Raw genomic sequence first — 12,732 nt, 5'->3', positions numbered from 1 at the left:
TTTTTGATGATAAATACAGAAACTAGCATAAAAATCAAAACATGAACAATAGTGATAGTAATATTAATAATAAAATAATAGTCAGTGTAAAGTAGCCTACAAATTCTTTGGTGGGGGGTGGTGAGGGACCTGGATGAAGGCTAGGGGGACGCTGGCCCAAAAAAGGTTGAGAAACACTGATCTAACCTAAGGAGAGAAACACATGTTTCTCCCCTTAGATTAATGGGGAGAACCATGTGTTGTATGTATTCACATCTCCTTCTGCGCCAGCCGATGTGTGATGACTTCTATTCATCCCAACAGCTTCAAAACAGAAACACTGACCAAATGCTGATCTTCTTAGCTGGAATTAGTTGGATATTTTAGGATTGTTTATGATTAACATTTTCTATTTATGGAACTGGGTACTGACCCAAACAAGCACAAATTCAGGACTATTGAATTCCTTTTCAAGAACGTGCAGCATTTCCATTCATCACTAACACAACCAGTCAATCCAGAAAAAAAAAAGTTTTCTCTTACTCATGTTTTATTGATAAGTGATACAACTATTAAATCTTTTTTTTAAAATTGGAGTCAAGTGCATTTTTAAAAGCATACTATTTTTAAATTGGTTATTCTAAAAATGTATTTAACTGAGTGCGAGATTAAGATATTATTTTATTGACATTTTTTACATACAAAAAGAAACGTGTTACCTGTAGTAAATAGAGCTACAATAGACAGAATGATTATTAGGTCATTGGGATTCTTTCCTTAAATCAACTTTATCTTTATATATGCTCTAAAGAGTCCATTTTTATATTTCTTAAAGAAAATATTTTGCTAAACTTTCATTTTTTGAACAAGTAAATTCTGATTGAGCAGTTTTATTACAATTATTATTGTCCGTTTTATGTTTCAGTGAATATGTTGAACAAATTGTTCAGACAACTAACGTCTAAATATATAATTTGGTTTCTTTGCACTACTTTCATTTTGCCAGTAAGTTTACTGGTGGACATCCTGAGGAGCAGCCATAGCTAAAGTCCAGGGTCCTCATGCATAAAGCGTGCCTGCGCACAAAAAATCTGCGTTCCCATATTTTACGCAAAAAATCGGCATGTATAAAAATTTTTACTTTGCGTCAAGGTTTGTGTAAATATACGCACACTATTTCGCTGGCGTGAAAATGTGCAGCAGCCACACAAACTTTTTCTGTGGACAATATCAAACTACAAAGCGTCAAAACTCACCTAAATACACTGAAATCTGACTACATTCGGTGTTATTTAGACTAAGAAGCACCAAACCAATGTTTATGATTTTAATATTTTATTGCTTAAACCTTAACGATGAAACTGAACCGCATTTATCCTCAGACAATAAACTAACACGCACACAAAATAAAGAAAATAAAAATAAAAGTATGTGAAAACCTCGCTCGAATGTAAGTAGTACTTTTTTTCAGTTTTTGTCTCATAAAGATGTAATGCATTGGTAATTTCATTCTCACTAAAAAACAAAAAAAACAAAAAACAAAACAGATTAACTCAAACCTGCTGATTAAAAATAATAAACAGGTTTGATTATTTTTAAGGTGACCAAGATGTGTATACAATCACACGTATATAAGTAGCTGCGCAAAGGTGAGCCGCGTAATTGTGGAGCTTTGGCTCTGATGGAGAACATCGCCAATGGAAGTATTCAGAGGGAGCGTTTGTTCAGAGATCATATTGATCTGCTGTGAAATGTTGATGGTGGTTCATTAGCGTTTAGATTAAGCCAGACTGATTATCCTGGATCTCTGAGCAAAACTTAAAGAAGGAGCGGTACCGGTACCAGTCCAGCTGCAGCCATCCTTCAGTCGAGCCGCCCGCTTTGTGAATGCACCTTATGGACATAAAGCATCTTTATTCTGTAAATGTACAACTTCACATGATTCTACTATTTAGAATAAACGTCCACTTTCCCCACTCAAAGGACCCTCTTACTCCCTGTCTGTCTTTAAATCCTGGCTGAACGCGCCACTGTTCAGACAGGCATTTGCATGATCTCTTTATTTTTTATTTTGGATTTTTTTTTTCTTTAAAATGTATTTTTATTTTTGTGAGGTGGCATTATGTGCCCTCAAAGTACCTTTTAAATAAAATATAGAATAATTATTATTGCAAATACTTATACTGCTTCAAACAAGGACGTTGCCATGGTTATTGCTTCACATGATGGCAGACTTCCGGGTATTTATACAAATTTACATAAGTATTTGTTGTGGGTGGCAACAAGCGGACCAGCATCTGCGCTCCATTTTCCGCAAATTAGGATTTATAAAGGAAAGGTGCACGGCCACGTGCGTGCGCACAGCTTTATGCATCCAATTTTTTTGTATGCCCGCGCTTTTCTAAATTTTTCCGTACACCAAGTTTTAGTATCAAAACTGTGCAGTCTTTTATGCATGAGGCCCCAGATGTGCTGAGCAATGCTACAGCAAGTCTGTTCTTCCTGAGACTGTCAGACCTTTAAATACACACATAGTTGTGCATTTTAAATGAATACATTTTTAGCAATGTCTATTTTTCCCAAACAAGTGAAAAAGATAAAAGAAATACAAGACATTGTGAATTATTTTTTTTTGGCCTGAAAACAAACTCAAATTGCACTGAAAATTCAGTGCAATTTCAAATTCACTGAAAAATAGGGGAAAAGTCTTGTTCCCCTAAAAGGAACTTAAGAAATTTGAAAACCACAGTTTAAAAGGAATTTGTTGCTGAATAAAGTCAGGTTATCTTGAATTAACATGTTTCAAGCGCGTTAAGCACTTTAGATCTCAAAGATGTGATTCAATAACGAATGACTTGCTGTTAAACAGTTTATATGTAGCAAAGCAGTAAATAATGAACAGCACAATTTTTTAGAACTTTTACTTCTGCTTCCTTGGGACTTTTTGAGGTTGTCTTTATGTTCGTATCATGCTTACCTACTCGACACAACTGAGGGACAACTTTCAAACCTCTGACCTCGCAAACTCTATTCAGCAACTTGACATTTTCTAAGCAGCCCCATCTCTGAACTAAAATAAATCACTTCTGCATTACATTACACATTCTTAGTGTTTTTTTATTAATCAATCAATCAATCAATCAATCAAATTTTATTTGTATAGCACATTTCAGCAGCAAGGCAATTCAAAGTGCTTTGCATCATTAAAAACAAAAACACAGAGTCATGTGACATTGAATAAACAATCAAAAAATTAATAAAAATAAATAAATGAAATAAAAATAAAAAAAACATTAAAACCTGCACCGCTTTTCTAACCCTTTAGAACTTTAGTTAAAACGCCGTTTAACTGGGACTCTAACCCTACTTCAGCCATAGGCAACTCTAAACAGGTGGGTTTTAAGTCGAGATTTAAAAGCACTCATTCAGCTGTTTTACAGTTTTCTGGAAGTTTGTTCCAAATTTGTGGTGCATAGAAGCTGAATGCTGCTTCTCCTCGTTTGGTTCTGGTTCTGGGGATGCAGAGCAGAACCAGAACCAGAAGATCTGAGGGGTCTAGATGGTTGGTACAACAACAGATCTTTAATGTATTGTGGTGCTAAACCGTTTAGTGATTTATAAACTAACAAAAGTATTTTAAAGTCTATTTTCTGAGCTACAGGGAGCCAGTGTAGTGACTTTAAAACTGGTGTTATGTGCTTTTATGACATTCTTATTTTGATGCAGGAGGTGTAGAGGTTTATGACCTGGAAAGTAAACAGTTTTTGCCTCGCTGCGTTTGTGAGCTAGCAAGATCAGAGAGTGAAGTCAAGGCACTTCAGTGATAGTGACACAAGAGACAGCAGTGTATGTATAGTGAGGAGAAGGAGCATACTTGGGTGGTTTGAGGTCCCTGTGAATGAGAGCCTTTGGTTTCATGCCATGGAGATAGGCCACGCCCTGGGAACACTGATAACACCAGCTCATGGCATGGGAAGCAGTGTAATAAGGGAGGGGTTCAGCACCATGCAGCACTGTAAACAAGAGAACACAGTCACAAACACTCCAAGAACAAAAAACTTAAAAAAAAAAAAAAAAACAACAGACAGCAAACTGTGTCCTGCAGGCACACATTGCTGTGCCACACATCTACTCAACTGTCTCTTGGCTATAGCTGCTTCAACAATTAGACAAGCTAAAACTGAGACCTTACAGTTATAAACATCATTCACATGAGATCCCAAAAACATTAAGATATGGTTTCAAAAATATTACGCTTGGACTAAAGGAGTGTAAAGAATGGAAACCACAAAGAAGCTATCACTAGTCTGTGCTAAATACTGTCAGCTCTACATACAATAACACCTCACAGCTTCATTAACCATTTATATTCAAATCATAATTATTTTGCAAATAAGAAGTCCACAAGTTAATGGGCAAATAACATTTCATTCAGTGTGACTTGAGTCACAATTCTCTAAATGTTGGGGAATAATTTTTATATGCTTAAGAAAAAGCCTCAGGAGACAACAGTCCAACGCTCTGCTCCAGAATCTAGCTATGCTGCAGTGCAACAGGATCAAGCTACAGAAAAAATGCTGAATTTACCCAAGTCAACTTCAGTTAGGCAGACCTTCACATAAAGATAACATTCATTCTTAATCAGAAAAAAACCACATACACGCAAAATAAAACATAAGGACATCTTGTTCTTGGTGTGCAAGTCTAAATCTTCAGTGAGAAAAATAAGGTAAAAGGCTTCAAGTTTATTTTTCTCATTTATATCTTCCCAAGCCTTCAAATCTCCATTTGGATAAATACAACAGTCACAACCACTACAAACACTGAAAGTCACTGTGCAATGACGAGTTGTCAATAAAATCCAACAAGCTTCCCATCAATCATGCAACAGTAAAAAGGTCAACTGAAACAGGGTTGTTCCTCATCTCAATGCTGTGGTCTTTAAAGAGTGTAACAGCAGCATCTGGACTCACCATTGTATAACGATCCACCTTCAGCATATTCCATCACCAGGCAGACCTAAAGGAGGAAAGGAGCAGAGAAACCCTCTTCAAGGAACCAAGTCAGAAAATTCATGGCATGTACTCACTCTTAAGTTAACTTACCGGACTTTTACAAGAGCCATACAACTTCACAATATTGGGGTGGTTGACACGTGAAAGCTGCCTGAGCTGGTGATAAAGACAAAACATTATACAGCATTCAGTCTGCACAGCTCAGCAAGAACATTTTAACTGTTTACAGACCAAAACACATATTGTCTGGTTAAAATGGCCGCCAGAGGTGAGTGGAAAACATCAGTGTTACACGACGAATGCAAGTGGGCAACAAATACAGCCCTAAAAGATGGCAGAAGAGCTTAAACAGGTATTTATACAATTGAATCAGATTAATCACATGCTTAACTTTATAAGCTTTAAAAGTAAAAATGCAGGTTCTCAAAGAAATGCTTAAGAAAACGTTCCGTTGTCTCAAACTAAACATCTCAGTCTTCCAAGTTTTCAGGAAGGTTTAAAAAAAGTCCAGATTGTTCCTAAAGTGGACCAATGATTTTCTCAAAAATAGTTTCAGATTCATAAAAAATTTCAATTAGTTGTATAAAAAAAAATACATAAATAAATTAAAAACAACAACTGGAACACATTATGGATAAAATATTATCGCATGTTGAAAAGATAGTTTCTGATCTTTGATGCTCTTGTTCAATTTGTGAAAAACAAAACTAATTGTTTTTAGTTTTTTGCAAAAATATTGTCTCATCTTTTTGATATAAAGCTACTATTGTATATTCTCTAATTAGCTGAAAGCATTATTACTCCCCAAGCAATAGGAAAAAAGGTAATAAAGTATTCAAATATATATGTTGTTTTAATTACAGTTACAGAATTAAAACTTCTGCAAATTTAATGTTGCTGCTGCTATTCACTGTGTATTCACTGTTTAGAAATGTGACAGCAGTGAGTGTAATTCTATGACATCATTCCATGGTGAACACACTCAGATACTAATGTATTAATACATTTGGGCATTATTTTTTCATTTTCAGAAGGATAAAAAGACTTAAAAGTGTTAAAGATTTACAAACACATTACCTGTAAAATACATAAGCAGAGTTTATAAAGAAGATAATTTTCCTACAACTGTAATTCTTGTAAAGTTATTTTAGTGGCTGTCAGGAACTAAAAAGTGGATAAAAGCACCACAAGATAAAACTCAGAGAAAATTTGAACATGAGGCATTTTCTTGACAGTAATAATGAGGCTGAGGGCACATGAGGAAAAAGCAACACTGAGGTGATATAAAAGAACCTGTGATTCACTGAAAGCAAAAGTAACAGCTGTTTCCTTATTTTTAAGCCCCAAACACACCTCTGAAACTGATATGGTGAAGAGGAGAAGGATGCTGCAAAAGCAACAACCTAGCTAGAGAAAGGAACTTGGACAGCAGTAGCAGTGTATGATGTAACAAAAGAAAACAAAGAGCTGACTGCAGGTTCTGTAATTTGTGGACAAAACATTTATAACATTGTTTTTTTCAGTGCTACTTGCACAAGTTTGGTTCAGGTATCAGATGGAAAGTTATTACTAAAATTAGAAAGAAATAAAATGATCCTGATTAAATGATAAGTGATACAATATAAAAAGGTATGCAGATCATCTGAGACGACAGATGATCTGTTTACCTTTGTAAAGGCCTGTCATGGTATTTTGCTGGATGATAAATTGTCCCAGAAGTTATTGTGATATACGTAATGTAATGCAATGCTAATGGTGTAATAATTCAGGAACACATTGTCAAAGATCAATAAACTTTAAATTGTAATGAACATTTAAACACTGGAACTGGAAAAGATTTTAAATATCCAAAATAAATAAACAAAACAAAAAATAAATGACATATAAAATGAAGTCTCTGTCCTTCAAAAAAAGGGCAGGTTGAGACCAAAACACCAAAGTTTTGTCATCCAGTTTTTGGTAGAGAGAGAAAAAAGGGAAAATAGATAAATCATGAAAATGGAAATTATTGAGTTTGTTTCAATTTATCATGTGATTAATTGTTTACTGCTTATTACGACAGGCCTTTTTTTGTATTTTCAATTAAGCCTGACAGTGCTACAAGGTGGAAATGCCTCAGCCCTAATGGTGCACTCTATCTGTACTGCCAAGCCATCTGGAAATACTGGTCAGAAACCCAAGAGGTTTCTAAGTCACATGTTGTACTGTCAAATGTCTAAAGCTGAAATACAATCCTTTTGTGTTTGAAAACATAAAAACCTGAACTACACTATTTTAGAACTACAACAATAAAAAATTTCACCAGTGGCAACAATAAAACGCTCTACTCAGTTTTGAAGTCATTTGCTGAATGTATTTCACCTTTCAAGATATTTCATTCCCATATCCTTCAAAAATTAAAGAATGTTTTACTGATGGATAAGAAATAGACACCACATCAGACCTTCAAAGGTCGACCAGAGTTCAGGGACATTAGTGTTGTCAGTGGCAACCAAGTGATACTTTGGATGCTGCTCTGATCACTACTATAACTTTCAACAATATAAAACACTATATGCATAAAATATTATGCTCATCTATGTTTTACATCTTAAATAAACAAAATGAAACGATCAAAATTCTGAATTTCTAACTTGACAGTGCTGCTACTGCATGTAATATAGCACTAAAGACAAGAACTGTAATAAAGGTAAACAGTACTTTATTGTCAAGGTACGTACCTCNGTAAACAGTACTTTATTGTCAAGGTACGTACCTCAACAATAAATGCCTTCCTCTCTGATTCACTCTCAATTGTCTTTATTGCAACATCTTTGCCTTTCCACTTGGCTTTGCAGACAACTCCAAAAGCTCCTCTTCCCACCACCTACACAGGTAACAAATATGATAGCATTCAAGATCATGAGTAATTACCATACTGTGCAAGTTTCATACTCTCTTGGTGCAACCCACCTCTTCAACTTCAATATCCTCATAGTTTATTTCTTCAAACGGATATCCAGGTGGTGTTTCCAGCATGTCAGAGGGCGGCAACGTTTGAGACATTACTAGCTAAAATAAGCTAGTAACTTACTGAAAAAAAGAGACATTTGTAAGATATGAAACAATAACAACTCGTAATTACCATTACTTACAAAATTCAACAGAATATATAGCTGAATTAATGTGAACACGGACAAAAAAAGTGGCAATTTTATGATTGTAAAGTTATTACCAAAGAGCATGTCTAATTCACTGAATAAATTGGTGAACAGTGTTTCTAATGTTCGGTTGCAAGTTGTCAAAACGGCATAACCACAGCCTTCTCCCAGCTGGCTACTCAGCACGGGTAACAGCAACAACCATTTAAAAACCGCCCAATTACAGACTAAGAACAACTTTGGCTTTTTTGTCGGTAAATTAGACAATGCAACTTACAATATCAAAGCAGAGCGGAACGAACTACGACTTTGCATCCGACACACTACAGAACCAAGTGAAACGGGTTATTCTAGAAAGGCCTAGAGCTTAATGCTAGCCATCTTACGTTAGCCTTGTAGCCTGATAGCTGCTGTTAGCTACGGGGACTTGAACAATCCTACCCTTCGTCGTAGATGTGTCAGCAGTGCCAAGACGTAGACATAGGGATGTTATCCACTACTCCTGTTCTGGAAGCCGAAGGATAAAGTCCATCTTTAGAAAAAGCTTCTCCCCGTCCACTGGACACCCAAACATAACTTCTTCTCAACTCGTCAAGCTGTCTTGCTCGATATTATTCTTCGCTGATACTTAGCAGCTCCATCAGGAAGTGTGTGCACACTACAATTCGGTCCCCTGAGCACTAAAAAACACGCTGACATTTTTTTATTCTCTTTCTGAAAATTACAGCACCGCCTATAATAATAATAACAATAATAATAATAATAATAATAATAATAATAATAATAATAATAATAATAATAATAATAATAATCCCAAGCTATTTCAAAGAAAAAAATTTTTAAACAGCAGCATTATTAAACTTAGCAAACAGCTTTAGTTTTCGTAAGAAACTAAACTAATCATATTTTAAAATGGTTGTAGAAAATTACTTTTTAAATTCCTTCGGCACTATGCCTCCCAATTATCTTTCCTCAGATAATATAACATTACTTAGAAGGTCAAATTCAATTCAATTGAATTTAAAAACTGCTTTATTAATCCCAAAAGGAAATTAAACGTTGTAACTTATTTTTCTTTTTTTGAGGACGCCTTTGCACAATGATCACAATAAGGTTTGATTTAACACTGTTTCTTTTGAAATCTGCAATCACCTCTTTTGTTTGTTTGCATTCAAGATAAGATTTTTGTTTCCACACCACAAAATGGTGTACCAGCTCTCGTACTGACCTTCTTGTCTACCTCTGATCCACTTGCAGTTAAATGTTTCTGTAGATGAACTCTCTGCTGGAGAATTCATCTGCAGAAAAAGATATAGTGAAAAGGAATGGTGAGAACAGTCCTCAGTGGTGCTCCAGTGGTGTTGACCACCTTCACTGTAAAATCTAATTAGTTCACCTTACTTAACAATATTATGCAAACTAATTGCCTCAAAAAATGCAGCAAAGTAAGCTTAAGATTAGTAAGTAAATCTAATTTATTTTTAAATAAGCAGTACTAAATCAAGTAGTACAACTAACGGGGGAAAAAAAATTAAGTTCATATAACTCAAATTAAACAAACCAATTTTTTTTAATTGAGTCACTGGCTTTGCTCTTTTTTTCTTTAAATTAAGGTTTTATTGGCTCTTGGGCCTTTATTTAAAAGTGGTCAGACAGAAAGGAGGGAAATGACAGAGAAGAAAGACATGCGTCACCAGACCGGGACTCAAACCTGTGACATCCACGGCAAAGTCTAAGGCCTCTATACATGGGTTGTGTTTTACCTCTGTGCCAACAGCAACCCTCTCTCCAACTTCAAAGAATTACTAACTGCATAAAATATTTGAAAAACATAATATAGAAAATAAATATTCTGTCTGATAAAATATACAATAAAGATGAATTCACTCTCACTCTCAACCATCCCTGGCGAAAGTTGAGAGTGAGAGTGATGGTTTGCAGGTGTCACAAATCTGACACACGTCAGATTTATAGGAATACCGAAAACACAAAACAAAGGTTTCCAATTGGGACATTTGCATGTAGAAAAAAATGCAATTAACAACAACAACAACAACAACAACAAAACATTTAGCCCAGCTTAAGTTAAAATAATACATGGAGACTTGTTCTGATCTTCTGCTGTGTGAATGCATTCCTGTTCATAATAACGTCGGGATTAGTCTTTCCTTGAGTCAGATGAGACAAATTGGTGGTTCTAGAATAGAAAAACAAAACATCAGGTAAAGTATTTGTACATGTAGTATTGAGTCAAAGTACTTTCCAATGCAGGAAAAAAAAATCACAATTATCACAAACTTACTTTTTATAAATTAATCCATATACAGCGGTAAGTTGAAGAACCACATATTCCAAGAAACTTAGTAAAAGTGAGTGTTGATAGCAAATTGATGAAAACTTATTTAAATTAACTTACTGTATTCTATTAAATACCATTTTGAATTTAATAAAATCAGTCTCACAAACTGTGGTCTGTTTGTCAGGTAGTCATAGATCCAGGCAGTTGTTGAGGCCTCCACCACTGAAACCATTGGGCACTCTTTCAATGGTGTCCTCTTTCTGGTAAAAGCTCCTGGTCTTTTACCAGCTGCTTAAAGACAAAGGCATTAGTCTCACATTAGAAATGTGAGACTAATGCTGGTTAGCTCTGATTTTATTTATTTCAATCACATTCTGGAATCTGATGTTCCACTGTGAGTAAAGCTGGGACCCCAGATTACTCCTACAAGAGGAGGAGATGCTCAGCATCTGCCTAATTGGTCTGGTATATTGCAAACGCAGACAGAAAACTACCCAGGTTGATGAAAAGTTTCCATGAAATTAAGTTTCAGAGAAAAAAAACTTTTCAGGAACATGTTGTATGTGAATGTTTTCAGGGTCATATTTTGAGAATCCATCCCTGCTCTCCCACTGCAGGATTCAAGTCTAAATGAGACAAAAGTATGTAGAATCTAGCCTGAAAATGACTCACATACTGTTTGGAGTTAAAGGTAGAGCTTTTTTAGCTTTTGCAATTCTGTGACATTTGATTATTTAAAAAAAAAAGTGGAGTAAAAAATAAAAATAAAAAAATAAACACTCCCCCTTTTTCTGAAAAGGGGGAATAATTTACCTTTGGTTAATTATTGTAATTAATCAGCTAATTACAATAATTATTCCGTTATTAATGTCAGATAGCCTATTTATACATTCAGTATTCTGTTGAGATACTGAATATGAAGAAATTATCAGTCTGTGTCAAAATTTACCCAGACCTACCATGAAGGTATCAAATATGAACAGTGTGTTAGGGTTGAAGTGCAACAACTGCATCAAATACTTTTTTGTACTTTCACATTTTGCTCATTGTTCTCTATGTAGGATGACTTGTATTAAACCACAGGAGCATCTTTTAAACCACTTTTACTACAACTTGTGAGTTAACTTTTCAACACTCTCATTTCCTCTCTCAAACCCCTCCAAGCTGCTGATACACTTATGTAACAGCAACGTTACATTTATGGGGTTGGGGTGGTTGCTTCATAAACATAGCAGTTGATGAATGTTAATTACATGCTCCTCACAAAGGAAGTAATAAAGCAAGTTCCCATTGGAGGTTTTCCAAACCACTAGGCAAGCACAACTCATACAAATGAGCATGAACTAATTTGTTGTGATATTGAACAGAGGGTTGTTAATAGCAAGAGCCATCCCTCTCTCATGGAATAATTATTCTAATCGCTCATTTCAGAGGTGATTAAAATACTTTCACCTGGCAGCTTTTTTGTTACTACCTGCACTGCCATGTGGTTGAGACTGGTGGTCAAAAAGACAATACATACTGCCAGAAACCTGAACATTAGACCATATGGACCGCTCTCTTTCAGGTAGTTTCACCTTTGGTTGTGAGGAAACTCTCTTAACCACATTTTAACTGAACTGGAGAAGGTAAGGCAGCTACATGCAGCTGTCACTGAATCTGCAAAATGAAAATGAAGAGACCTGAATGACATAGAATTGTCCTGGTTACCACAACAATGAAGCAGATCATCTCAACACCGATAAGCTTATTCTAGCAAAAATACATTTTGTAATGTAAGGAGGTAGATTTCATGGCATGCTTTGTTATTGGTGGATAAACCCAGAATGTGAATTGAACAAGCATTCAGTTTTTTCTGAAAAAGCCTTCTAAAGGCATTTAGATAGCGCTTTTCAATAATGGTTTTTAACTTTAATCTTCCATTAATCCTACAGTTGGATTAAAAGCAATCCATTATTGCATGTGATATAAAACATACTGAATGCAAAAAAGATGTAGAGTGCATACACATAATTTGTTTGTTTTTGAGTTAGTTCAATTTAGTTAGCTTAGTTCAATCCAGCATCTGGTATGGGAGTCTGTCCATGCGACATGTTTTGGTTAGGAAATGTTTTTCTATACTACTTTTTAAAAATTCCTCCAAATATCTCAGCTTGTGAGTTTTGACCCCCTTTAGCAGGCACGTGCAGAGGGGGGTTCTGGGGCTCCTTGAGCACCTGCCCCTTTTGCTCCTTGTTCCAAAGTGCCCCCCCTTTTTTTTTTTTTTTGGTATTATTATTTCCTTAGCCCTCTTTTGACT

The 12,732-nt window shown here is 35.4% G+C and overlaps 1 protein-coding gene across 3 annotated transcripts in view; it reads right to left on the bottom strand.

Moving 5' to 3' along the window:
- Window positions 1–8,824, bottom strand: part of map3k7 (mitogen-activated protein kinase kinase kinase 7) — a 51,573-nt gene extending 42,749 nt beyond the window's left edge. The window contains exons 1-6 of one of the 3 annotated variants that reach the window (XM_016680964.1): window positions 8,521–8,824; window positions 7,947–8,066; window positions 7,750–7,860; window positions 5,085–5,150; window positions 4,953–4,998; window positions 3,854–3,992 (exon numbers count right to left, since the gene is read on the bottom strand). In XM_016680964.1, coding sequence (XP_016536450.1) covers window positions 3,854–3,992; window positions 4,953–4,998; window positions 5,085–5,150; window positions 7,750–7,860; window positions 7,947–8,039 — 455 coding nt within the window. In that variant the 5' untranslated portion in view covers window positions 8,040–8,066; window positions 8,521–8,824. The remainder of the gene's footprint in view (window positions 1–3,853; window positions 3,993–4,952; window positions 4,999–5,084; window positions 5,151–7,749; window positions 7,861–7,946; window positions 8,067–8,520) is intronic. The other 2 variants (XM_007570590.2, XM_007570592.2) reach the window with 2 other exon arrangements.
- Between the last annotated feature and the right edge of the window lie 3,908 nt (window positions 8,825–12,732).

Source organism: Poecilia formosa, unplaced genomic scaffold, assembly GCF_000485575.1.
Source record: "Poecilia formosa unplaced genomic scaffold, Poecilia_formosa-5.1.2 Scaffold264, whole genome shotgun sequence".
Lineage (NCBI taxonomy): Eukaryota > Metazoa > Chordata > Actinopteri > Cyprinodontiformes > Poeciliidae > Poecilia > Poecilia formosa.
The sequence above is the reverse complement of the archived record's forward strand: the minus strand, read 5'-3'. Positions and strand labels throughout refer to the sequence as shown.